The 25,266-nt window shown below is 46.8% G+C and overlaps 1 protein-coding gene and 1 non-coding gene across 2 annotated transcripts; one reads left to right on the plus strand and one right to left on the minus strand.

The window, feature by feature from the left end:
* Positions 1-650: 650 nt before the first annotated feature.
* Positions 651-8,850, plus strand: LOC123397231. The gene is made up of 7 exons (XM_045091862.1): positions 651-866; positions 3,914-4,149; positions 4,342-4,741; positions 5,212-5,928; positions 6,513-6,620; positions 6,712-6,866; positions 6,953-8,850. The coding sequence occupies exons 1-7, from the start codon at positions 651-653 to the stop codon at positions 8,397-8,399; spliced, it is 3,279 nt and encodes a 1,092-aa protein (XP_044947797.1). The 3' UTR covers positions 8,400-8,850.
* Positions 8,851-14,110: 5,260 nt separating this feature from the next.
* Positions 14,111-14,303, minus strand: LOC123400464. The gene has a single exon (XR_006610733.1). It is a non-coding gene; the product is annotated as a U2 spliceosomal RNA (small nuclear RNA).
* Between the last annotated feature and the right edge of the window lie 10,963 nt (positions 14,304-25,266).

A 25,266-nucleotide genomic window follows, 5' to 3' on the forward strand; every position in this document is an offset into this window, starting at 1 on the left:
GATCCAATGGTTGTCCAAGTAAATGAGATCATAAATAAAACTCAGCTAGTTGTAGCAAATCCGAATAAATTAATATCAACTTTTTTCTTCTTCTTTTTCGTTTTCGTCACGATGCATAAGCTAAGATGAACATGACCACACACCGAGAGGGAGTACTATTGTCTTCTTCGGATGCTCGCTGCTGGCTATACATGCGAGGAAGGATTAATGGGATGGTTAATTAGAGCATCTCCAACAACCGCGCTATACTAGCGCCGCGCGGCAAAAAAGGCAAATATAGCGCGCGCGCAACGCGGCGGACAGCTCCAACGGGCGCGCTGGTCATAGCCCCATCCCGCGCTGTGTATTTCGGGCGTCCACTTCGGCGCGCGGCAGACTCAAGCGCGCGCGCGAACTCTCCCTATTCTGCCTCCTTTCTCCCGCGCGCGCCGGCGCCAGCGCCCCCGCCACCATGGACGCGCACACCGGCGCCCCTGCCACCATGGACGCGCACACCGGCGCCCCGCTGACCCCGCTGTACAGCCGCGACCCCCCCCGCCTCCGCCTCCGCAGAAAACCCTAGCGCGGCGGGCGTTGGCGCTGGCGCCGCCACCGCCGCCGGAGCTCCGCCGACCGTCGGCCTCGCGCGCAGCCTCTTCTTGCCGCCGCGGATGACCACGCCGACGGGTGGTGTCGCGCCGGCGTCGTCCCGTGCCGCCGCCACACCGTTGGAGCGGAAGAAAGGAAAAACATCCGCGAAGAAGAAGACGACGGACGGCTCCGGCAGCTCGAAGCTGAAGAAGAAGGTTGTAGTGTGCCGGCCGGGCGCGGCGTCTACCGAAGCGTCGGCGAGCTCACTCGTTGAGCCGGCGGCGGACGCGCACCACGTGTTCGATGAAATGCCCCCAAGGTGAAAAAATTTCCAACTTTTATTTTCTTGTTGTTTTTTCAATGCATCATCATATAGATAGCTTATTTGCATTGTTCACAAAACTTTGTAGTCTCAACGATGATGCATACATGTCAACTATGGGTGTTGGGTCCAACAATTCGCATTGGTCTCAAACTAATGACATCCATTTGGACGACCATGAGTTTGAGGTGGACGAGGAGGGTGAGGGCATTATCGAGGTGCCGAAAGGAAGAGCGGGCAATTACACCACCAACGATGACAAATTACTATGCAATACTTGGTTGCAAGTGTCGAGGGATCCATCCGTTGGAGGTGATCAAAGTAGAGATGCTTATTGGGGGCGAATGAAAGAACACTTTAATGCTCAGAACGTGAGTGGAATTGACCGCTCCGAGAGATCACTTCGGTCCCGATGGTCGACAATCAACTCGGATTGTCAAAAGTGGGCGGCCGCACAAAAGGCAGTTGACAAGCTTAACCCAAGTGGCACAAATGAGGATGATAGAGTAAGTGGCATCTCATACATGTTCATCATACTTGTTTTTGGTGTCCGAAGTGCTAACTTGTTTTGTTTTTCTTGTAGTACAACATTGCCCAAAACTTGTTCAAAGAAGAGACGAGGACAACCAAGAAGGGGAAGATCAAGAAAGGAAAAATCTTTACCTTGCCTCATTGCTACGAAGTGTTGAAGGATGATGAGAAATGGAAGAAGCGTGAAGATTTGGATGATTTGCATTTGAGCAACAAACGCAAACGCACAATTGAGTTGAATGATGATGAGGAGGAGGATGATGCATCAACTGATGACGGCAAGAGAAGCCCACACACCCAACTCGGTTTCATACTCGAAACCAAAACGACCGGATGGGTGCAAGAAGGACAAAACCGAAAAGAAGAAGAGGAAAGGAGATGATGAGCTCACAAATGCTATGGAAGCTATTGTGAAGGCAAGAAAAGAAGCCAACGAGGTGAGGAAAATGGCAAGGAACCAAGATGCCGCGGCCGAGGAGAGGAGGTTGGCGGCCGAGGAGAGGAGGGTGGCCGCCGAGGAGAGGAAAGTGGCATTGGAGGAGAGGAAGGTGGGCATGGAGGAGCGAGCTAAGTTGTTGGAATGGGAAAAGCACTTGTTCTTCTTGGACACATCTTTGTTCGATGATGCGCAAAAGGAATATGTCAACCTTGCCCGTGAAGAAGTGTTGATTCAAAAAAGAGCCATGATCCGCACAATGGGTGGCGGTGGCCTTGGCGGCATGGGTGGCGGTGGCCTTGGCGGCATGGTTGGCGGTGGGCTCGGCGCCATGGGAGGCATGGGTCGCGGTGTCCTTGGCGGCATGGGTGGCGGTGGCTTCGGCGCCATGGGTGGCTTTGGAGCACCCTCCAACGCTATGGGAGGCATGGGTGGCATGAGTTTTGCTTCTCTCATGGGCGGCATGGGTGCACCTCCGGCCATGGATGGAATGTCTTTCGATGTGCCTCACACACATACCCATTAAAATGCCGTTGAAGATCTTGCCAAGACCGTCGGAGCTACACGTGATGCGGTGCGTGATGAGGTTAGGGAGGAAGATTCATCTTCGAAGGCGGAAGAATTGTCTTCGGAAGAAGAGGAAGACGACGAGGAAGATGATTGATGTGTTATATGTCTTCAACTTTGTTGGATGAACTTGGTTTGCATTTTGAACTTGGTTGGATGACCTTGTGGGCATGACTTTTAAATTTCACATGTTCATTGCATTTTGATGAATATTTCTTTGCATTTTGGGCGCTGCTGCAGCGGCGCGCGCGCTGCATTTTATAGCTACTGCTGGAGCCAGCGCTGCGCGACGCGCCAAACCAGGCGACCAGCGCGCGGCAAACTCGTTTTTTAGGCGCGGCGCGAAGCGCGCCTGTTGGAGATGCTCTTAGAGCATCTCCAACAGCCGCGCAAAAAGGCGGCGCGCTAAAAAACGGCAGTTTACCGCGCGCGGGACTGAAATGCGCGCTCCAGCGGCGGCGGGAAACCGCGTGCGAAAAGGCGGCAGCCCGCGCGCCATTTTTGCGGCGCCGCGTCCCGCACGCCCATAAAAGGCAGCGCGCTGCCCTGCCTCTCGCGCCGCGTTCTCTCTCCCTCTGCCTCTCGCGCCGCCGCCGCCGCCGACGAGCCACCATGCCTCCGCGCCGCCGTTCTGCATCGGGCTACCGCGGCGTTCGCGAGCGCCCCAACGGCGGGTTCTACGCCGAGATACGCTCCGGCGATCTCTGGCTGAGCCTCGGCACCTACGACACGGCGCACGAGGCCGCCCGCGCGTTCGACGCGGCGGCGTGGCGCCTAGGCAGGCCGCGACTGCAGATGAATTTCCCGGACGTCCGCACGCTCCAGCAGGCGTTAGACCTGGCCCCGCCGCCTCGTCTAAACTCCACACAAGACCGTGCGGAGCACACTGCGCTGCAGCGCCACCTCCTCGTCGCCGAGGAGGACGAGTGGGTCATGGCGGAGTGGCGCCGGCGCCACCCGGAAGACGTCGCCTACGAGCAGGAATACTGGGAACGACACCGCGAGGAGGACACGCGCCGGCGCCGCGAGGAGCGGTTGGACAGACGTCGTCGGAAGGCTTTGGCGTGTGCGCAGGCCGACCTCGTCAATGCAGGTGGGAGGTCCTTCTTCACTGAAGAAGATGAACGTTGGTTTGACATCTGGCTGTCAACCTCCGACGACACCGACGATGATGGTGGTGCAGATGACTGGAGCGACTAGGATTAGTTTTTTTTTATCGAACTATCTAGCACCGAACTATCTATCTATGTTTTTGAACTACCTATCTAGTTGCTATCTATGCAAAATAACTTTGTATCTTTTTTATTTAATGCAATTTATTTATTAAAAAAAATTGTGAGCGCGCTGCATTTTTGGGCACTGCTGGAGCGACGCGCGCGCAGCATTATAGCACGCTGTTGGAGCCAACGACCAGGGCACGGCAAACTCGTTTTTTAGACGCGCGCTTCGTGTTGCAGATGCTCTTAAGGCGCCAACCACTGGGATAGAGAGCCGCCGCCGTGCCCAGGCCCAACGAATGGCCTCGCGTGGGACCCCCCGGCGTCATCAACCACAGCACAGCACAACAAACCTTTTCTCCACCAAAAGTTTCAAACTGCAGTCCTCCGCCCACCACCACCCAGCAGCTCGTGGTCCGCCGCCGCCGGGAGCTCGCTCCGGCAGCCGCCACTCTCCGGCCCGTACCCGCCGTCGCGTTGGCCCCCACGGCCGCCTCCTCGCTCAGGTGCGTCCACGTCGATTTTCGGCGAAAACCCTAGCCTCCCCCCCGCCCCATCGCCGCAGCACGGCCGCCGAGGGCCGCGATTGCTGGTCGCTCGCTGGAGCTTCCTGGCAACCAACCGCTCAATCGATTGCTTCATTGCCTTCTCATTCCTCCCTGGTTCCGATTTCCGACGAGTTTTCGGGCTGCGCGCAGGATGGCGAGGGAGCTCGGCGGCGCTCTCTGCCGCACCCCGGAGAGGGCCCCCGCATCCGGGTTCGGGGGCGACGAGAACTCCCGGCCTGGCGGAGCGTCGACTCACGCCCCAGCGGAGCCCGGCGCGGCCTCCCGACCTCCCCTCCGCTCTATCCAGCCGCCCGGGCAGCCCCGGCGGCCGGTGCCGACGCCCAAGAAGGGTCTGGGGGTCAGGGCAGCGGGCAAGACCCCGGTGAGGGTCGGCGCGGTGACCATTCCCCTTCGCCCGACCAAGATCCTGGGGAAGCCGAAGCCGGTCCTGAGGTTGGGGTTCTCGACGACGGGGGCCAACTCTGCGCAGGTCCAACGTTCCAAGGTCGGAGACTCCATCTCGCGCTGGAAGGAGAATCACACTGTGCAGGTGAAATACATTTACTGCCATTACCCTTTTTTTTCAAGGTTAAAACTGAGGCTGGTCACTGTTTTCAATTCTTATATGACCCCCTTAACACTTTTTGAAAGATTACAGAACATCCTAGAGATAAGTAAAAGACAGTATAACTAGTAGGATTGGGCTATTGCGAAGCTAGAATCAAACATTCCCACAGATTGCACCTCCCTCGTCCTTCATATTAATCAAGTTGTTATCCTTCTTTTCCATCACCATCCTTGTGTTTTATTCTGCCTCCAGTGCCTTCTAAGTTTGATTTTGCACCTAGAGATGCAACATTGCAGTGCCAAGCCCCAAAGCGCAGCAACTCGATAACTTCTACTCCACATTGGAGAGGGAGTAATATGTGCAATAGCTTCTGAATTTATATGTGCTCGTCTGTTGTCGTGGTGATAGAAATAACAAAAATCTTAACGTATGCTATTTGACTTTGTGTACAGAACGTATCGTCAACATCGCAGCAAGATGACTCTCATGCACCTGCAAAGGAACAAAACAACTCAGAAGATACATTGAGCCTGCAGCTGGAGTTGGCCATAACGAAAACAATTCTTCTGGAGGAGATAAAAGCCCGAGCAGAAGCTGACGTCAGGGCAACTGCTTTAGGAGATGAGCTGAAAGCAGCGAATCAACGTACACTCGAAGCTTGCAGGCAGAAGGAAGCCAAAGAAAAGGAACTGCAAGACACAATATCTGTTTTGGATGTCGTTGAATCGGAGCAGATTAGTTTGATAAAGGAAATAAAGGAGCTGAAGAAGAACACTGAGCTTGAGCAAGGAAGGGATGAAGTCCATAGGCAGGCTATGGGTGAAACGTATGAGGTGATTATATCCTTAGAAAAACAGCTGTTGTCACTGCAACAGGAGCTAGATGCCTGTAAAAAAGAGTTGTTGGTCGCCAAACAAAGCCTCGATGAAGCAACGAGAATAGAGATTTTGTTGGATCAATCCATTGAAACTCTTGTGCAGAAGGAGGTTCTTGAACAATACTTTGTTTCATTACTGGGGAGGATTGAAGAAGAGACTCGTCAGCTGGAGTCCCAACTAGACCAGTCAAAGACATTCTATGAAGATAGAATTAAAGGTCTGGAGATAAAGATGCAAGAAATGGATTATCAGGCTGGAGCATTACTTATTTCATGGAATAAAGAAAAAGAGGTAACCCCTTGAAAGGCAATTAGGTTTACCTCATCGGAGTTTTTGTCTTTTCATATAGATTTCTTCTTCTTTGAACAACAAATTATGGTAGTGGCATTCTTTGTGAACCAACTATTAGTTAGGATGCAAGCATGTTTTAGTTGTTCTGACTTCCAGTCATTCTCATTATGAGATAGTGGTGCTTTGCAACGTGCTCATTTCTGCTTATCTAAAGGCATACTATTAGTTTGGATAGCTTTGAGGTTGTTAGTTCATTGATCTCACCCAATTTTCTATGTTGTTTATGAAGGTTTCACACACAAAATTATGTATACATTCTTCTTTATGAGTGCTTTTGCTTTTTATCCTTTTTGGGGTGCACGGTAGATTAAAAAATGCCATATGCCATTACTTATATCAATATTATATGTTGCATTGTGGGAATTCTTTAAATTTACGCATGAGAATATCTTTTCAGCTTATCTATAGATACATTCAGATTTTAGTATTTGTCCAAGAAGGCCCTACAAACAGCATGATTAGGCATGGACGAAATATCTATGATTTTTATAACCCTTCCATTTATAATTAATATTATTTTGTAGATATCAGAGGAAAGGAAGACATTTGCCGAAGAGAAAGATAAACTAAACAAGCTATTGGAGATGTCTAATGAGGATGCCGAAACTACTGTGTGTTCATTGGAAGAAAAGGTAAGGTTGCCACTGCTGGTATGTTAATAGTTTTGATTGGTCACTTATTTTTCTTTCTTAGCACTGATTTTTTTTTTTCATTTCTCCTAAGGTGAAATTACTCGAGGAAGAAGCAGAACAACACAGAAGGCAGCAGGAAAAACTAGAAGTGGAGCTGCAGAATGCCAGGCGACAATTGCTACCATACTCTAGGGAAGCAAAGAGCTCCCTGGAAGACAGAATCTTTGATTCACCTGACCCAACCAGGTTTGCTGGTTCTGAATTCTGTTACCAGGCATCTATATTTACAGCTGTAAGGGCAACAACATAACGCTCACCTTGATCTCTTGCAGGCAACTGAGTAATATAAACAATGGGGTAGTGCGTTCTCAGGAGAGTAGAATGGGTCGAAAGGAGCTTTTTGAATCTGAGGTAATGATGGCATTCTTTGAAGAGCAAATGCAAGGAAGCTATGCAAGCTCATTTGGTGATATATTCAAAGAAGCTGCAGACGATTCTCTTCCGGCTTCACATTCTCTTCCACACATTACAAGCCAAATAAAGCCAAATCCAAGTGCAGTTGAGGAAGCAGTCGAGCTAGACACTATAGCAGTTGGGTCAACTCCTCTAGTGGAACACCAAGAGGAGCCTGGTGAGCCTTCTTCAGATGAGTGCATGCATGAGGCCGGCCCATCAGATCTAGATATGACAAAGGCACATTCATTAGAAAAGGATTTCTGGTCAGAGAACTCAGAGTTTGATTCAGAAGAGCAAGTGGCGCCTCCAGCTGTGGAGTCAGTGATTGAAGTTCTAAAGGAGAATGAGTTGCCTCCAGTTTCTCTAGTGCGTCCCAGTGATCCAGTGGCCTACGATCTAGCCCCTTCTGATGAGCTGAAGAAACTCAGAAGCAGGAACCACTATGAGGGGCATAGGACAGCAACAGACAGGAGATTCTGGTCCATTGAGCAACAGGACTTGTACAAGTCCATATACAGTAAGCCCAAGTCATATGAAATGAAGTGGATAGACTGGGACTACATTGATAGCATAGATGAATTTTCTTGTGTCAGACAGAGATTTGCCCATGTGGGGCTTGAGAAGATCATCAGTTACCACTGTGATTGGGACATCGAACTGATTAGGCAGTTTTACTCTACAGTTCATATCAGCGTCGACAATAGCTCTATTACTTGGATGGCAGATGGCAGGAGAATCACTACCAACAAAAGAGCATGGGAGGAAAGATTTGGCATTCCTCGCAGTGTTCACACTGCAATAATTCACTCAGAGTTTTTGCTTCATGATGATGACAAGAGGATCATGTACACAGCTCCAGAATGCACATTAGGCCTAACCAGGGGCCTCTCTCCATTGGTTAGCATAGCCAATAAGATTATCAAGACAACCATCTATCCCAAGTCTGCAACTATCCACGGACATGACTGGAACCTCCTACGTCATATTGTGGAGCAGAATCCATTCGACATCATTGCTTTGATCTTCAGCAAGATTGAGTTGCTTATTTCGGATCCCAGTCCCTCTAATCTCTTTTATGCACCATACATCATGGGGATGATTATGCGATCTTTTGAATATGATGGACCTAGAGAAACCAGGCACCCTTGCTACAGGCCCAAACCGGCACGTGCAGTAGCTTCGCCTTCTGAGCCACCACCTTCAGCATTTCAGCCGGAGGTAGAGGCCATGTTGAGGCAGACGACCACATCCAGTTCAAGGAAGCTGGAGGCCCATGTCGTCTCAGATCCCAGCTCCACGCTCCTCACTGACACCGTCCCTTGAGGCTGCCACTCCCTCACTGACACCGTCCCTTGAGGCTACCACTCCCCTCACCGCCTCCGGCTCCAGCAGCTTTTCCTGAGCAGGCCAGCATGATTCATGCCAGCCTCCCGTGCTTCAGATCAGCCAGCTGTTTTGGGGTGAAGTCCTTTTAGTCGCTTTAGTTGGTAGCAAAGGGAGAAGTAATGGGTTTATGTGCTGTCCTTGATGTCTATCATGCACTCGTATTCTGGTTATTTTGTATCTATATATCTTGGACCTGTTCGCCTTGTTCTTGGGAAGAACTGAAGGTTCATTTGTGCCATATATATTCTTCTAGCAAGAAAGAACTTGTTGAAGGGCTTATCGAAGACTTGATAACTCAGTACTATGATAGGCATCTGTGTGCTGACTGTCTTGTGTGCACTTAGTCAATGCCCTTGGGTCTTCTAAATACTACATGTATGATTCTGCAGCTTTTGTTCTTCTTTCATTTTGAGTTTGGTTAATGTGTTCACAGTCCAGTACCAGGGAGGAACAAGCTCCTATTCACGAACAGCAACTTGAGGTATTGGCTATTGATCTTGGCTCAGGCCTCACTTTTTTAGTTGTGCTCCTGTCCTGTACATAAGTAATGTTCATGTGTCCATACTCGAGAAAAATGTGTCCTGTTGCAACTAATGATTCTGAAAATCGGAGTCTGATTCAGGAAGACCCTTTTTCCGAAGGTAAACTCAAAGCGTGATATTTCAAATTTTGCTATGGTTCGGCTCCTTGTTCTGAACATTCAGAGCTTCGGCAATTCTCACATCAAACTTGTGATGCAGAAGAATGGTCCAGGATCAGATGGTTGGCCGCCTGGCTAGCGAGGGGTGCTAGCTGTGGGATGGGCTACGTGGTGGTGAGCATCAGCTGCTCGCAAAAATGCTTCTGCGGGACAAGAACCGGCTGGCATGGCATGTGTTGGCTCAACTTGGCTTCTGGGCTTTAGAATTCTTCGCTGGGCGCTATCAGGTGGTATTTGGTGCCTGATCTCATCTGGTCTTGAGTTTGTGCTGGACGTGCAGCTTGGGTAGTTAGTAATAGATTTGACTCGTGGTAGTTAGTACTCCCTCCGTCCGGAAATACTTGTCCTAAAAATGAATATATTGGATGTATATATAACTAAAATAAGTCTAGATTCATCCATTCCTAGGACAAGTATTTCCGGACGGAGGGAGTAATAGATACCTCCTTATCTGGTCTTTGAGTTTCAAACCGGTTGTTGGAGTTGGTGGAATCTGGATAAATTTCCTCATGATATTTGTTTGTGTCACTCCTCACTTATTTCATGCTTGGAGAGCTGTCTCTCTCTTTAACTGTGACCACGGCTGGGTTTTTCATTTTCGAAGCTTGAGTCAGCCACATAGTACATTGACGTACACTCTCAGGAAGCTGCCTTTTGATTTTTCACATGATGTATACTGCTTCTGTTTTGTAATCTCACATGGTTAAATCTGTACCTTAATATTTTGGCTTCAACAAACCCAAATCTCCAGTCCTTCTTTTAACAAACTGATGGCGCTTAGAGCGCCATATATTCATCCAGATGCAATGTACATGAGTGATTACAGAGTGCTGAATATTCATCTGTGAAATGCAACGAAGGAATTTACTTGCATCCTAAAGTGATCATAATACTTGTCTTGCAGCTAAAGATGGGCAAAGCTGCAGAGTTCTGGTTGATCGCCTCTTGAACACTCGAGTGTGTCTCTATACTGGAGTTCCTGGGCTAAGTAAGACTAAGCATGGCTGGGGCTTTGATCGACTCAGTTCAACCACAGAAATCTGCCAGGTGCGCTCTAATTTTCCATTGTCCAGGACTTTCTTGGAGACCTGCCTGCTGCTGCCTTCGCCAGAGTGGTATCGGCGCTGTTCTGGGAAGACAGATGGCTGCATGGGCAGTCGATTCGCGAGCTAGCACCCCTGCTGGACCTATGCATCCCCAAGAACAGGAGAAGGGTGCGGACGGTGGCGGAAGGCCTCGCCGGCAATGCGTGGGCCCGAGACATCCGCGGCGTCGTGGGGCTGCAAGAGATTGGCCAATACCTGACGACATGGCAGCGCGTCACACACACCACCTTGTCCGCTGAGCCAGACAAGCTTGTCTGGAAATGGACTGCTAATGGAGAATACTCGGCGCGATCCTGCTATCAGGCAACCTTCCACGGATCCCTCACTTGCCATTCCTGGAAGTTAATCTGGAAGGGATGGGCTCCGCCGAAGGTCAAGTTCTTCCACTGGCTTGTGAACCTGGATCGATGCTGGACTGCGGATAGACTTGCTCGTCGTGGCCTCCCACATCACGCCCGATGTGTGCTTTGCGACCAAGAGCCAGAGACCATTCACCACCTGCTACTGGCATGTCCCTTCGCGCGGCAAGCCTGGCACGAGGCTCTTTCCTGGCTGCGCTTACCAGCCCCCACGCCGGAGCAGGATATCTCCATTCAGGACTGGTGGATTAGGACGAGAGATGCAACACCACCATCACTCCGCAAGGCGCTGAGGTCCACCACACTGCTAGTTCCATGGATGATCTGGAAACATAGGAATGCGTGTGTATTTGATCATGCCACTCCGTCGCTCTCCGAGCTCGCGGATGGGATCAAAGATGAGATGAGATGTTGGGCTAGAGCTGGGGACAAGGGGCTTAGGGTAGTCTTGCCCCCATTGTGGGATGTTCATTGAACTACTTGTAATCTGTTGTAACCGTCTCCTCTGAGACTGACTTTCCCTCTTTTCAATACAAAGAAACGCACGTCTCTGCGTTTTCTTGAAAAAAAAAGAGTGGTATCATTTGTAAGAAATTTGGCATCTTGTAAGTGCATTTGGTTTGCTGTGGTACCATCAAGCTTGTGTGCTTGGGCTTCCACCAAATTCTTGTCCTAAGGCTGACCTCTGCAGATTCCAATCCATGTGCATTGATGAGTTTGAGTGTTTCCTCCCATGTTGCATCTGTATAGACCTTGTTTCCTACCAATCAGATGTCTTCCTTGTTTTTTTTTTTGCCGGCGATCCTTGCATGACTCCTGTTTTCTTTCGTCTTTTCCCTGTTGTTCAGCCACATTATCAAGCAATAAACGACTGCTTATAGCTTGTGCTTGGTAGTAAACCTGCAGCAGCCAGTCATTCCTTGATTTCCAGAACTAGTTAGCCGCATGATTATTTCAGTTATTCAGTTTGAGAAATGACTAAAGTAATCTGATCTTAAACACCAAGGGTTAACAAATAAGTTCCAGAACAGAACAACGAATGCCTGCGGCATCAAATGTTTGAACAAGACAATGACTCGTGGTGTGTGGGGTATCTACTCCCTCTGTCCTAAAATAAGTGTCTTGGTCTAGTATAAATTTGCACTAACTTAGTACTAAATCTACGACATTTATTTTAAGACGAAGGAAACACATTATAGTGAATGAAAATCATCTGATCTGTATGTGGAGTGATTAACATGGCGGTACATTATAGTGAATGAAAAAACAAGGTCTTTCTACGGTCAAGATATAATCATGATCCTCAGCAACCAGGAACACAAAGTTGTATTGATTCCTAGTTATCACTGGAACAAGATAGGCCACCAGTCTTAATATATACTGGTAGTACACTAGTTACATGTACGTATAGTTATAGTACCTCACAGTTATTGTTAAGTAATTGGCTCAACTCTTGCATCTTCACTCACTACTTCCCTCTATATGTCTTCGATGTAGAGATCGGTCGGTCGGTAGAAAAAAGTTACAAGAACTATTCACATGTTGTGTTCATGCATGATACATATAGGCTTGATTATATACGCGGTACACCATGAAAAGTTTTGAGAATAGAGGTTTTGAGAATAAAGGGCATCAGGATAAATTGTCTGAGTATAATCCCACGTAAATCTTGACGTGGGGCTTGAGCTTGTGGGCTCGTCCCACACTCATCGTGGCTCGATTCAGATCGGGCTTGGACCGGGACATAAATATGATGTGGCTAGCTTCTTTATTGGGTTTATTTGTATCTTGAGCCAAGTTTAGCTTTGATTGGGCTAACTCACGAGCTAAAATGCTTGTGTCTTGGTGAGAGCGAAGTTTGTGTGCCCGGGCACCTTGGTGCCTTTTTTTTGGAAAAAATCAAAAAACATATTTAGAAGTTTTAAAAATAATTCAAAAATAATCCTCTGGAAACTTCTATGTATTCATTACGAATCAGTGAAATTTCATTTTGAAAAAATGTAATTTGTAAGCTGTACACAAATAACAAAATTTTGGCTCAATAACAAAAAAAAGAAGCCCATTTTTAAATACATATTTGTCATTTTTTTGTATGCCACGTGTGAAAGTAACATAATTTAAAATTTTGCAGATACATAACATACATGTTTGTGTGTGTCTACAAAAAGTTTTAGATTGATTTTTGAAAACGGGCACCATGGTGCCCGTGCACCATTTGCAATTTTCGGTGTCTTGGTAGCCTATTCAGTGCAACACTGCAGACTGAAACCAGCTGAGGAAGACACCCTAAGTGTTGCTCACAGGCATCTGATAGGGTTCACGTAGGGCCACATTCGCGTCCACCCATCGTCGTCGCAAACCCCTAACCCTCTCCTTTGTGCATCTCGTTTCGCCTCCACCACCACAAGCACACAACACTCGGCTAAAAGTTCCTTCACTCAAGCATTGGATTTCCCTCTCCCAGTTGACAACCATCATTTGCATCGGTTGATAAAAGAATCCTCTCGCAGCAGGAAGAGCAGCCTTACAAGCCAACGCTATTCTTGCGGGTGTAAAGGTTCTGGGCCGAAACACATTCTTGATTGATGCCACAGATTCTACTCGATCTGGTGCAGTTTGATGTACATTTTCAGTATTTCACGATAACCCTCTGACTAGCACTTATATGCAAGAATATGTTCTTTCACTATATGCATCACACATAACATATAGCATCTGGTGGAGTTCATAGATTTTGAAAAAATATGACTGGTCAATGGTTGACTTTTAAAAATATACTATAAAAAAATCAAACAAGTTCATGAATTCAAAAATGTTCACACATTTTGAAAAACACTCACAAATTTGAAATAAAGTTCATCAATTTCGAACAATTTAATAGATTCAAAAAAGTTTATCGGTTTTGGCAAAAAATAATTTGTTTGAGAAAACATCATCGGATTGAAAAGTCACATTTCCAAAAATAATTAATTTACAAAAAAATGTAAAACTTGAAAAAAATTCATCAACTTTGAGAACAATTTCATCTATTTTTATCTGAAAATAGAACTTGAAAAGGTTCATCACAATTAAAAAAATAAATCATAAAATTTGAAAAAGAATTCATTAAATTTGGAAAATTTCATTGATTTGAAAATAAGTTCATTGATTTTCTAAAAAGACATCGAACTTGAAAAAGTTCGAGACTTTTCTAAAATATAAATAAAACAAAAGGAAAAAAGGAAAAATATAACAGAAAAGGAAATGGAAACAAGAAAGAAAGAGTCAAACATAAATCCGGAGAAAACCGGATTGGGAAGCTTCCAAAAACCAGAGGCTTTTCATGAACTGAGAAAGTATAATAAAACGAGACCGGCAGGTTGTCCTAGTGGTTACTGTCATGCACACCTTTTTTGTAGTTTAACTAAAGAAATGACGCACACCTAGGAGGATGGTGTGCGCCTATTTGAAAAGTAGTGGGCGCCAAAGGCACCAAAACTAGGAAATGCCTGCACCAGGCCAGGGAGCAATGTAACGTTTAGGGGACATGTGATCGCTTCAGTGGCAAAGCCACTCTGATGGGCTCTTCTCCATAATTTTTTTAATGTTATTATGAGCACATAATCTACATATCAGATATTAAATTAATAAAAGCAGATACTATATTTGATCTTTGTCAAAAGGCCAAGAAAGATATGAGTTGTAAGCTACGCCACCCCCTCCGCCGTATAGCTTCGCCGAGCACCATCCCCTCCCTCGTTGAGTAATGCTAGACTTACGTAAAGATTTATGTATGTTTACGGGTTGGGCTGATTTGGCTATGTTTGATTGCATTAGGTGGAGGATTATGCCCACCCACCATGAAAATCAGGGGGGTCAGTATTAGATTAAGGAAAAGGGAGAGTTAGTACGTAAGATTTCGTAGACTTTTACGTAAGTCTAGCATTATTGCAAAATGACCAGCCGCTGCTCTTCGCACGCACCAACATTGGGTTCGTTGATATCTTTTTTTTAGAGGTTTGCTGATATCTGAACCTGAAGCTAACTTTTTTTTTGATTGACAACCCAGTTTATTCAACTCATAATGTTTTGGGGAATACATAAGTTGTCAGGAGGACACTGAAGCCAAAGATGACGCCCTAATCCTAGGGTAGTAGCCATCCTCGCTATTTTATGCGCCTCACTATTACTATCACGACGTTCAAAAGTAAAAATACAACTATGGAAACTATACTTTCTCTTCTGGATATCATGGAGGATCATGCAATACTCTCCCCGTTGATCTTGGATTTGAAGATCGTTTATGACTCTCACACAGTCCGATGCAATGCGAATGTTTGGGATCATCAAATCTTCCGCCAAAGCTATTGCCTCTCTGCATGCATGGGCCTCTACCACTGCAGGATCAATCACCCCCGTCAGGACTATCACGGAAGCCCCCATGAATTGTCCCTGTGCATCACGGCAGATTACTCCGACCGCCCCAATATTAGCAGACTTGGCCACAACTCCATCCACATTCAGCTTCGCCTCGCCAAAGGATGGGGGGATCCACCTGGGAGCAGGCGTACTATCGGTCCTCCTGGTCGTGCTCTTCTTCATCGTTGGTAAACCTCGAAGCTCATTCAAATACCGCTCGATAAACAAATGGGTCGAGAGGGGGCTTTGAAATTCCTTCTCATGTATCGCTTTTTTTCGAGCCCACCAGATCGCCCAAAGTGTGGTCAAAACAGCAAGGAAACGATCAGAGGGTAGTGTGTTGCACATCCCATGTAACCAGAGCTTCGGATCCATCGTTTCATCCCCGTAAACTGGAAGCAAGGAATCATCATCATCGGCGCGCAAAGACCAGACACTTCGCGCCAAATTGCAGTCCAGCAGAGCATGTCTCCAGCTATCCACCGCCCCCTGACAGATCGGGCATGATGTATCGACCGTCATTTGCCGTCTCCCCCTCTCCTGCCCCATTGGTAGAGAAGCACGAGCTAGCCGCCAGGAGAAAAGACGAAGTTTTGCCGGAACCTTAGTCCCCCATAGTTTCTTCCAGGTGGACTCCTCCCGGTCAGTGTTTGAAGCTTCTGCTTCTCCATTGAGCCACCGCTCCCGCCGTAGTTTCGTTGCCACTACCATCCTGTAGCATGACCTCACCGAAAACAAACCCGACTTTTCATAATGCCATGCATAGAAATCTGTTTGTGCAGTGTAGCTAAGAGGGATCTTGCGCACTATCTCGGCGTCCATGGGGAACACATGTGTACTGACAGAGCATGATCATCCCAGCATCGGTCCGCATGTGATATTAATTCCGGGACCTTCTTCGGAGGATTCGCCGAGATCGCAGCAAACGGGCGCAGACAGAAATCTCGGGGCAGCCAATTATCATTCCATATGTGTGTATCCTCGCCATTCCCAATCCGTTTTATCAACCCAGTCCTGAGAATATCTCTACCCTCACATAGTGCCCGCCATACATGCGATGGGCGTGATCCCAGTTGGGAGGACATGATATCTGATGAGGGGAAGTAGACCGCCTTCAGGATCCTTGCGCTCATCGTGTTGGGTTCAGTCAGCACCCTCCAAACCTGCTTGGCAAGCAAAGCCAGGTTAAAAAGCTCCATATCGCGGAATCACAATCCCCCTTTATACTTCGGCATGCACATGGTCCCACGACACCCAGGCCGTTTTCCTCTCCCCTGCCTTGCACCCCCACCAAAATTTCCGAATCATGGCCGTGATATGCTGACATAATCCCCGTGGTAATTTGAAGATCACCATAGAGTAGGTTGGTATTGCCTGCACCACTGATTTTATGAGAACCTCCTTGCCGCTGCCTGCCAAACACTTCTCCATCCACCCTTGAATATTCTTCCATACACGAATCTGAAGCTAACTGTGAGTGTGATTTCGTTTTTCCAGCCCAACAGGCTTCGATTTGAGTTGACCCAGACTGCGAGGGTGAGAGAAGAAGAAAAGACATCATGTGCTAGCCGATGCCGTATGGGCAGGCCCATTTCCATGTTTTGTTTCTTCTTTTTTCGTTTTTTATATTCCTTTTTTATTTCTGTTTGATTTTTTCTTATTTATTTTTTCACCCTTTTATGCGAATTTTCTTTTCAAATCCGTGAACATTTTTTCGTTCATAAAATTTAATTTTTGTTCATCGGATTTAAAATATGTTCAATGATTTAAAAATGTGCATCAATTACGAAATTTGTACATTCATTTTCAAAAAACATTCATCAAACTCAATACTTATTCATCCATTTTCTAAAATGTTCTAGAATATAAATTTTTTGTTCATTAAGTTTAAAAAATGTTAATTGGATTCAAAGATTGTTCATCAAATAATAAAAAAATAATGTTCATCATTACTGAAAAAATCTCATAAGAATTTTTCATCAAAATTAAAAAATTCTTCATTCTTTCAAAGCCACGCACATTTTTAAAATTCAAGAACTGTGTTTTGAACCTGTGAAGATTTTCTCAAAAAAAGGGAACGTCGTGCGTGGGCGGCCAATCGTCAGCAAGCCAGCGTGCCAGCTAGAGCTCATATGCTCCTCAATGAAAAGTAAAATCGTAAAAATAGTAAAAAGGAAATCTGAATTTTCTTTATGTAAACTTTGGCAAATGTTCTCTGTTCTTCAAAAAATTCATCCCAAAATAACATTCATGGAGATCATAGTAAAAACCCAAAATCGACACTTCAAAAATGGTATTTTTGAAATCCCTTTGGAGTATTTTTTTGCCACCACTTCCACACATCTTCTTTCGGGATGAAAATTTACAACCGCTAAGAAAGTTTATTAAGGTTTGCATCAAAAAATTCAAAATATTTTAAATGATTTTTCATTTTTTTAGAATACAGGGTTCATCCCGAGCTCACAAATGAGCTCGGGAGTAGAAGGTGACTTTCGCTCCCTTGCGTGCTACTCACCTGCAGCTCGCGTTGTCCAAGTAAAAAGAACACAGCTCGCACACAACACAACTCGTCATCTCACGACTCACGAGACGAGTTGAATTCCAAGTCGCCACAACACAAACCTATGTCGTCTCTCGTCCCCTATTCGAAGCTTCCAAGAGCCATCCATGGCCACGGGCCCACCGCCCCTTTGGCACGGCAGTTCCCTCTACGTGGCTGCCCCACGGGCAGGTTGATCTGGTCGACTTCATCGACTGGACCAGCGTCAAATAGTTGAACAAACATCTACTCGTACCAGACTGGTGGATCTTGTGCAGGTTTAAACAACACGATGACTCGTGTTGCATGCATCCATCCTACACTATCATACTCTCAAATAGTTGAATGATATATATACACGTGGTTGCGTGTGCTACGTCGCTGGCAATTAATTTGGGCGTACATACATTGTACTGAATAGAAATCATCTGGTTTGTACATTTTATACTAGCATTCATCTTAGTAGAGTACAATATAATCAGATGTAGTGGCGGGGGGTCTTCCTCCCTTTCTAAAAAATGTTACATTATAATGAAGGCAAAACAAGGTGTTTCTTAATAAAGACAGTGTGAAATACAATCACAATCCTTCAGCAATAATAACCTTACCTACGCAACTAGTGTCTGAATCCCAAGTTTTATTGATTACTAGTTCTCATTGGAACAAACCTTTCAGTAATTGGCCCACCCCTTCCATGTTAGCAATAACTAGGTCACCAGCCTTATATAATATACAGTACTACATCAGTTACATGTACTTCTTGGCTCTATATATCATCGATGTAGAGGTTGATCGGTTGGTACAAACAAGTTGCAAGAGGAAACTATCCACACTTCCACGGATTGTTTTCATGCATGGTAGGCATTGGCCTAATTATATGCACCGAAGGCAGCAATGAAAAGTTTTGGGAATGGAGGGCATCGGGATAAATTGCCCAACCATAACTCAACATAAATCTGAACATCATGCTCATGCTTTTGCGTCCGTCCCGTGCTCATTGTGGCTTGGTTCGGATGAAGATACAAACAAGCTGAGCAGAGGTAACTTTTTGGGCTCGTCCATACCTCAAGCCAAGCTTAGCTCAGCTTGGGCTAGCTCACGGATTAAAAAATTTGCGTGCCAGTAGACTAAAATGTTCAATCCAGGCTACAATCAAAGAAATGGTACAAGTGTTGCCCACACGCATAGAATAAGGTTACCTTCCAACTATACGGTGGGGTCACACTCGCATGATTCCAATCACTGTTGTTGCAAGCCTCAACCTCTCCATCATGAATTTCCTTGTATCTCCACTATCGAGCACACAACACTCGACGACACCTGTGGATCTTGTTGCCGGTTTAAACAACACGATGACTCGTGTTGCATGTATCCATCCTACACTATCATACTCTCAAATAGTTGAATGATATATATACAACTGGTTGCGTGTGCTATGTTGCCGGCAATTAATTTGGACGTACATACACCGTACTGAATAGAAATCATCTGGTATGTATATGTTATACTAGCATTCATCTTAGTATAGTACATTATAATCAGATGTAATGGCCGGGGGTCTTCCTCGTTTTTTTTTAAAAAGTACATTATAATGAAGGCAAAATAAGGTCTTTCTTAATAAAGACAGTCTGAAATACAATCACAATCCTTCAGTAATAATAACCTTACCCACGTAACTAGTGTCTGAATCCCAAGTTTTATGGATTACTAGTTCTCATTGGAACAAACCTTTCAGTAATTGGCCCACCCCTTCCATCTTAGCAATAACTAGGTCACCAACCTTATATAATATACAGCACTACATCAGTTACATGTACTTCTTCGCTCTATATATCATCAATGTAGAGGTCGATCGGTTGGTACAAACAAGTTACAAGAGGAAACTATCCACACTTCCACGGATTGTTTTCATGCATGGTATGCATTGGCCTAATTATATACACCGAAGGCAGCAATGAAAAGTTTTAGGAATGGAGGGCATCCGGATAAATTGCCCAACCATAACTCAACATAAATCTGAACATCATGCTCAAGCTTTTGCGCCCGTCCCGTGCTCATCGTGGCTTGGTTCAGATGAAGACATAAACAAGCTGAGCCGAGGTACCTTTTTGGCTCGTCCATACCTCGAGCCAAGCTTAGCTCAGCTTGGGCTAGCTCACGGATTAAAAGATTCGCATGCCAGTAGTCTAAAATGGGGAATCCTACAGGATACAATCAAAGAAATGGTACAAATGTTGCCCACACACATAGAATAGGGTTTCCTTCCAACTATACGGTGGGGTCACACTCGCGTGATTCCAATCACCGTCGTCGCAAGCCTCCACCTCTCCATCGTGAATTTCCTTGCATCTCCACTATCGAGTGCACAACACTCGGCGACACCTGTGGATCTTGTTGCCGGTTTAAACAACACGATGACTCGTGTTGCATGTATCCATTCCATCATCATGCATACTCTCAAAACAGTCTAATGATATATATCGTGCTTGCGTGTGTTTTGTTACGTTGTTGGCATTTAATTTGGGCATACATACATTGTAGTAATGGAAATCATCTGGCTTGTATATTTTATACTAACACTCATCTTAGAGTACATTATAATGAACGCAAAACATAGATTTTCTTACTAATAAATACGGTCTGAAATTTAATCACAATCCTCAGCAACGACCTTACCTACATGGAATGTGGAATCCAAAGTTGTATTGATTCTAGTTTCCATTATTTTATTCTATTTGAAAACCCCACCCATATATTAGTTAGATAAATCAAGATTCTTACAATCGTTCATTACAAAACAAGCCATAAAGGGCCTTTCATTGGCCCACCCCTCCATCTTAGGCTGGTTGTAATGGGTAGTATAAAACGGGATAGCCATCGAGGGCCCACCTACCCCTCCCCTCCCCGAGGCGCTCCCGCTGGCGCCCCCGAAAGGAACCCTAGTGCTTCCCCCGCCCCCTCTCCTCTGCCCCTCCCCCCTTGCCGCCGTCGGGGGCGTCGCCGGCCGAAGGCCGCATGGCGTTGGCGTTGGCGGGACGACTTTCTTGCGCGCACAGATGGGGACTTCGCGGGGCGCTTCCCCCTGCCCGGTGGCGTCGGGCGTCGGGTCGGCCATGCCCGGCCTCCCTCCCTCCTCCCGGCGCCTGGTGGCCACCGGTGCCACCCCCTCCCCTCCATACAGCGCGGCTCAGGGCTCCGGTATCCTGAGGCGGGCTGGCGACCGATCTGGCCTCCTGCCCTGTTCTGGTTGGAGGTGGGTGGTAGGGGCTACGGGTCTGGGATCCCCTGCTCAGATCCGGTGGATGGCATTGGTTGGCGGTGGTTGGGGTGTCCGGCGGCCCTGATAAGGCGGTTGGTGTCTTCGCTACTCCGGTGCGGGATGGTGGAGCTTCTGCGGATTTGGCCAGGGCGTGGAGGCGCTGGTGCTATGGTGATGGCAGATCGGCTGCAGCGGCGGCTCGTCTATAGGCGGTCTGTGTCGGCCTTCGACCCATTTCCGCGTAGCCTAGGCGCGACTTCCATCAAAGGATGGCCCTCTCCCAGCTGTGGTTCATCACTCGTCTCACGCCCTGTGCAGCAGGACCGATCTCGTCTCGCGCACGTGCAGAAGGACCGACTCGTCTCGCGCACGGTGCAGCAGGACTGACCTTGTCTCGCGCAAGGTGTGGCAGGACCGAGCTCGTCTCGCGCTCGGGGCTGCAGGATGGGTCGATGGAGACCAGCGTTAGCCGACCTATCAGGTCTCAGCGCTGGGGTCTCCCAGGGGTGCGAAAGGTTGGACTTTTTTCGCACGTCTCTTTGGCTGGGGTGTGTCAGGTCTCGTGTGAGGTGGTGACAAGGTCTTGGATGCCGGGGCGGCGACTCTGGTGGAGGTAGCGCGGTGCTCTTGGGCGGAGCCGTGGCTTGGTGTTGCCGGGTGGCCATGGCCATGTGGGCAGCGTGGTCGTTGGGGTGTGCCGTCTGGTGGTGGTGAGTGTTGGTCGGGGTGAAAACCTGATCCATCTTTGTACGGACCAGCGGCGACATAGCTCGCTCCCTTGTTGAAGGCGTCGTCACGGCTCTCATTGCCCCTCGTGTTGCTCCAGGGAAAACTCTGATCCTCGGGTTGGGCGGTGGCGGCATTCTGGTGTCGTAACCTTCCTGAAGGCGTCGCCTTGAAGCACACGGTTCGTTATATGTGGCTTCATCTCTTCGCGGTGTCATGTTCACGGCTGAGAACTCTGGTTGCTCTTGTAGTACTATGGATAATGTTGATGCGCTCAGCGCCTATGTATCCTGCCTTGGGTGTGTGCATGTGTTGTGGTGGCGTGAGTCTGTACATTATGGTCGATGTTGGTTGCTTTATTTATAAAACGGCGCGAAAGCCTTTTTTCGGTAATGGGTAGTATCATATACTAGTATCATGCATATGATACTAGTGTATGATACCACATCCGTAATGCATAGTATCGTATGTTAGTATCATAGGATACTTCATTCATTACCATGGAAGACACATAGTAGTACATCATTAATATGATACGGTATTATGATATGATACTCAACCCTCTCTTTCTTCATTTAATTCTATGACACATCATCGAAATTGCCTAGTTTACATGCATGATACTACGTATTATACTCCCGTTACGGGAAGCCTTAGCAATAACGCTTCAGGAGGCCCAGCCTGACGTGGTTTTATGGTCCTGAGAGCGAGGTAGGGACTTCTGAGTTAGATTGGCAACGCGGCCAGGTTTGCTGGCCGTATGATCTCTACCACAGCAGATTTTTCATGGAAATAGAGGGCTCCATTGCTCCACATTGGACCAGTGTCGATTGCCCGAGTGCCTGTGGCATCAGACACCTGAAAGCAAGTACAAAAATGGTTACTGCAGCCAGACCCGATCCAACTGAATATCTGAACACCATATACTCACACGAGTGGAGTGGCTATAGTTGCCGATTTGAACGAGAAGATGACTCGTGTTGTATGCATCCACTCCATCATCATATTCTTGAACAAATGAATGACCTATACTCTGGTTGAATGTGCTACGTTGCTGGTGCCTGGTGATTAATTTGAGCGTGCATACATTACATGGAATGGAAATCATCTGCTTTGTGTACGGAGTGATTAATATGACAGTACATTATAGTGAATGAGAAAACAAGGTATGTGTTTCTACGGTTCGAGATATAATCATCATCCTCAGCAACGAGGAATCCAAAATTGTATTGGTTTCTAGATCACTGGAACAAGCTAGGCCATCGGTCTTAATATATACAGTACTACACCAGCTACACATAAGTGCCTATGTACGTATAGGTATAGTGCCTCACAGTTATTGCTAAGTACTTGACTCAAGTCTTGCATCTTCACTCATTACTTCCCTCTGTATACTCTCTTCCATGTAGAGGGAGGTCGGTCGGTTGGAAGAAACAAGTTACAAGAAGAACTACTCACATGTTGTGTTCATGCATGATACATATAGGTTTGATTACATACACCATGAGAAGTTTTAAGAATAGAAGGCATCGGGATAAATTGTCCGAGCATAATCCCACGTAAATCTGGACATGAAGCTTGAGCCTGTGGGCTCGTCCCACACTCATCATGGCTCGATTCAGATCGGGCTTGGACCTAGACATAAATAGGCTGTGGTGAGGTCCTTTATTGGCCTTATTTGTGTCTTGAGCCAAGCTTAGTTCTAATTGGGCTAGCTCACACGCTAAAAAACTTGTGTCTCGATAGCTCATTCTAGGCTATCCTGTGGAATGAAACCAGTTGAGGAAGACACGTTAAGTGTTGATCACACACGTATGGTAGGATTCACGTCCGACTATATGACGGGGTCACACCCGCGCACTTCCACCCATCGCTGCCGCGAACCCTGAACCCGCTCCTTTGTGTATTTCCTATCGCCTCCACTACCAAGCACAAAACACTCGGCTAAAAGTTCCTACACTCAAGCACTGGACTGCCCTCTCCCAGTTGACAACCATCATTTGCATCGGTTGATACAAAAATCCTCTCGCAAATTGTGGCTACATATTCCAAGAACGAAAAGCCTCAAAGTAAAAGAGTTGGTACCTTCTCTTGAATCTCGATTCATTTCAGTAGTGTAAGGAAGTCTGAATGCATGATCGAGTGAGTCCCATATGTGCTCAATATTTCTGTCACGGCAGTGGAAAAGCAATGTCGCGAGGTAACGCCTCGCCGCGCCCAGGCCACCGGCACGACACGAAGAGCAGCCTTACAAGCCAACGTTGTTCTTGCGGGTGTAAAGGTTCCGATCGATGATGCCACATTCTACTTCAGGGATCTAACGGAGTTTGGTGTACATTTAAGTATTTCACGATAACCCTTTGACTAGCACTTATATGCAAGAAGATATTCTTCCACTATATGCATTGTTGGAATTATGCCCTAGAGGCAATAATAAATGTATAGTTATTATTATAATTCCTGTATCAAGATAATAGTTTATTATCCATGCTATAATTGTATTGAATGAAGACTCATTTACATGTGTGGATACATAGACAAAACACCGTCCCTAGCATGCCTCTAGTTGGCTAGCCAGTTGATCGATGATAATCAGTGTCTTCTGATTATGAACAAGGTGTTGTTGCTTGATAACTGGATCACGTCATTAGGAGAATCACGTGATGGACTAAGACCCAAACTAATAGACGTAGCATGTTGATCGTGTCATTTTGTTGCTACTGTTTTCTGCGTGTCAAGTATTTATTCCTATGACCATGAGATCATATAACTCACTGACACCGGAGGAATGCTTTGTGTGTATCAAACGTCGCAACGTAACTGGGTGACTATAAAGATGCTCTACAGGTATCTCCGAAGGTGTTAGTTGAGTTAGTGTGGATCAAGACTGGGATTTGTCACTCCGTGTGACGGAGAGGTATCTCGGGGCCCACTCGGTAATACAACATCACACATAAGCCTTGCAAGCAATGTAACTTAGTGTAAGTTGCGGGATCTTGTATTACGGAACGAGTAAAGAGACTTGCCGGTAAACGAGATTGAAATAGGTATACGGATACTGACGATCGAATCTCGGGCAAGTAACATACCGAAGGACAAAGGGAATAACATACGGGATTATACGAATCCTTGGCACTGAGGTTCAAACGATAAGATCTTCGTAGAATATGTAGGATCCAATATGGGCATCCAGGTCCCGCTATTGGATATTGACCGAGGAGTCTCTCGGGTCATGTCTACATAGTTCTCGAACCCGCAGGGTCTGCACACTTAAGGTTCGACGTTGTTTTATGCGTATTTGAGTTATATGGTTGGTTACCGAATGTTGTTCGGAGTCCCGGATGAGATCATGGACGTCACGAGGGTTTCCGGAATGGTCCGGAAACAAAGATTGATATATAGGATGACCTCATTTGATTACCGGAAGGTTTTCGGAGTTGCCGGGAATGTACCGGGAATGACGAATGGGTTCCGGGAGTTCACCGGAGGGGGGGAACCCACTCCGGGGAAGCCCATAGGTATTTGTGGGGGTCACACCAGCCCTTAGTGGGCTGGTGGGACAGCCCACCAAATCCTATGCGCCAAGGAAGAAAAAATCAAAGGAAGAAAAAAAAAAGAGGGAGAAGTGGGAAGGGGGAAGGACTCCCTCCCACCAAACCAAGTAGGACTCGGTTTGGGGGGGGGGAGAGTCCTCCCCCCTGGCTCGGCCAACCCCTT

This window comes from Hordeum vulgare, chromosome 5H (assembly GCF_904849725.1).
Source record: "Hordeum vulgare subsp. vulgare chromosome 5H, MorexV3_pseudomolecules_assembly, whole genome shotgun sequence".
NCBI lineage: Eukaryota > Viridiplantae > Streptophyta > Magnoliopsida > Poales > Poaceae > Hordeum > Hordeum vulgare.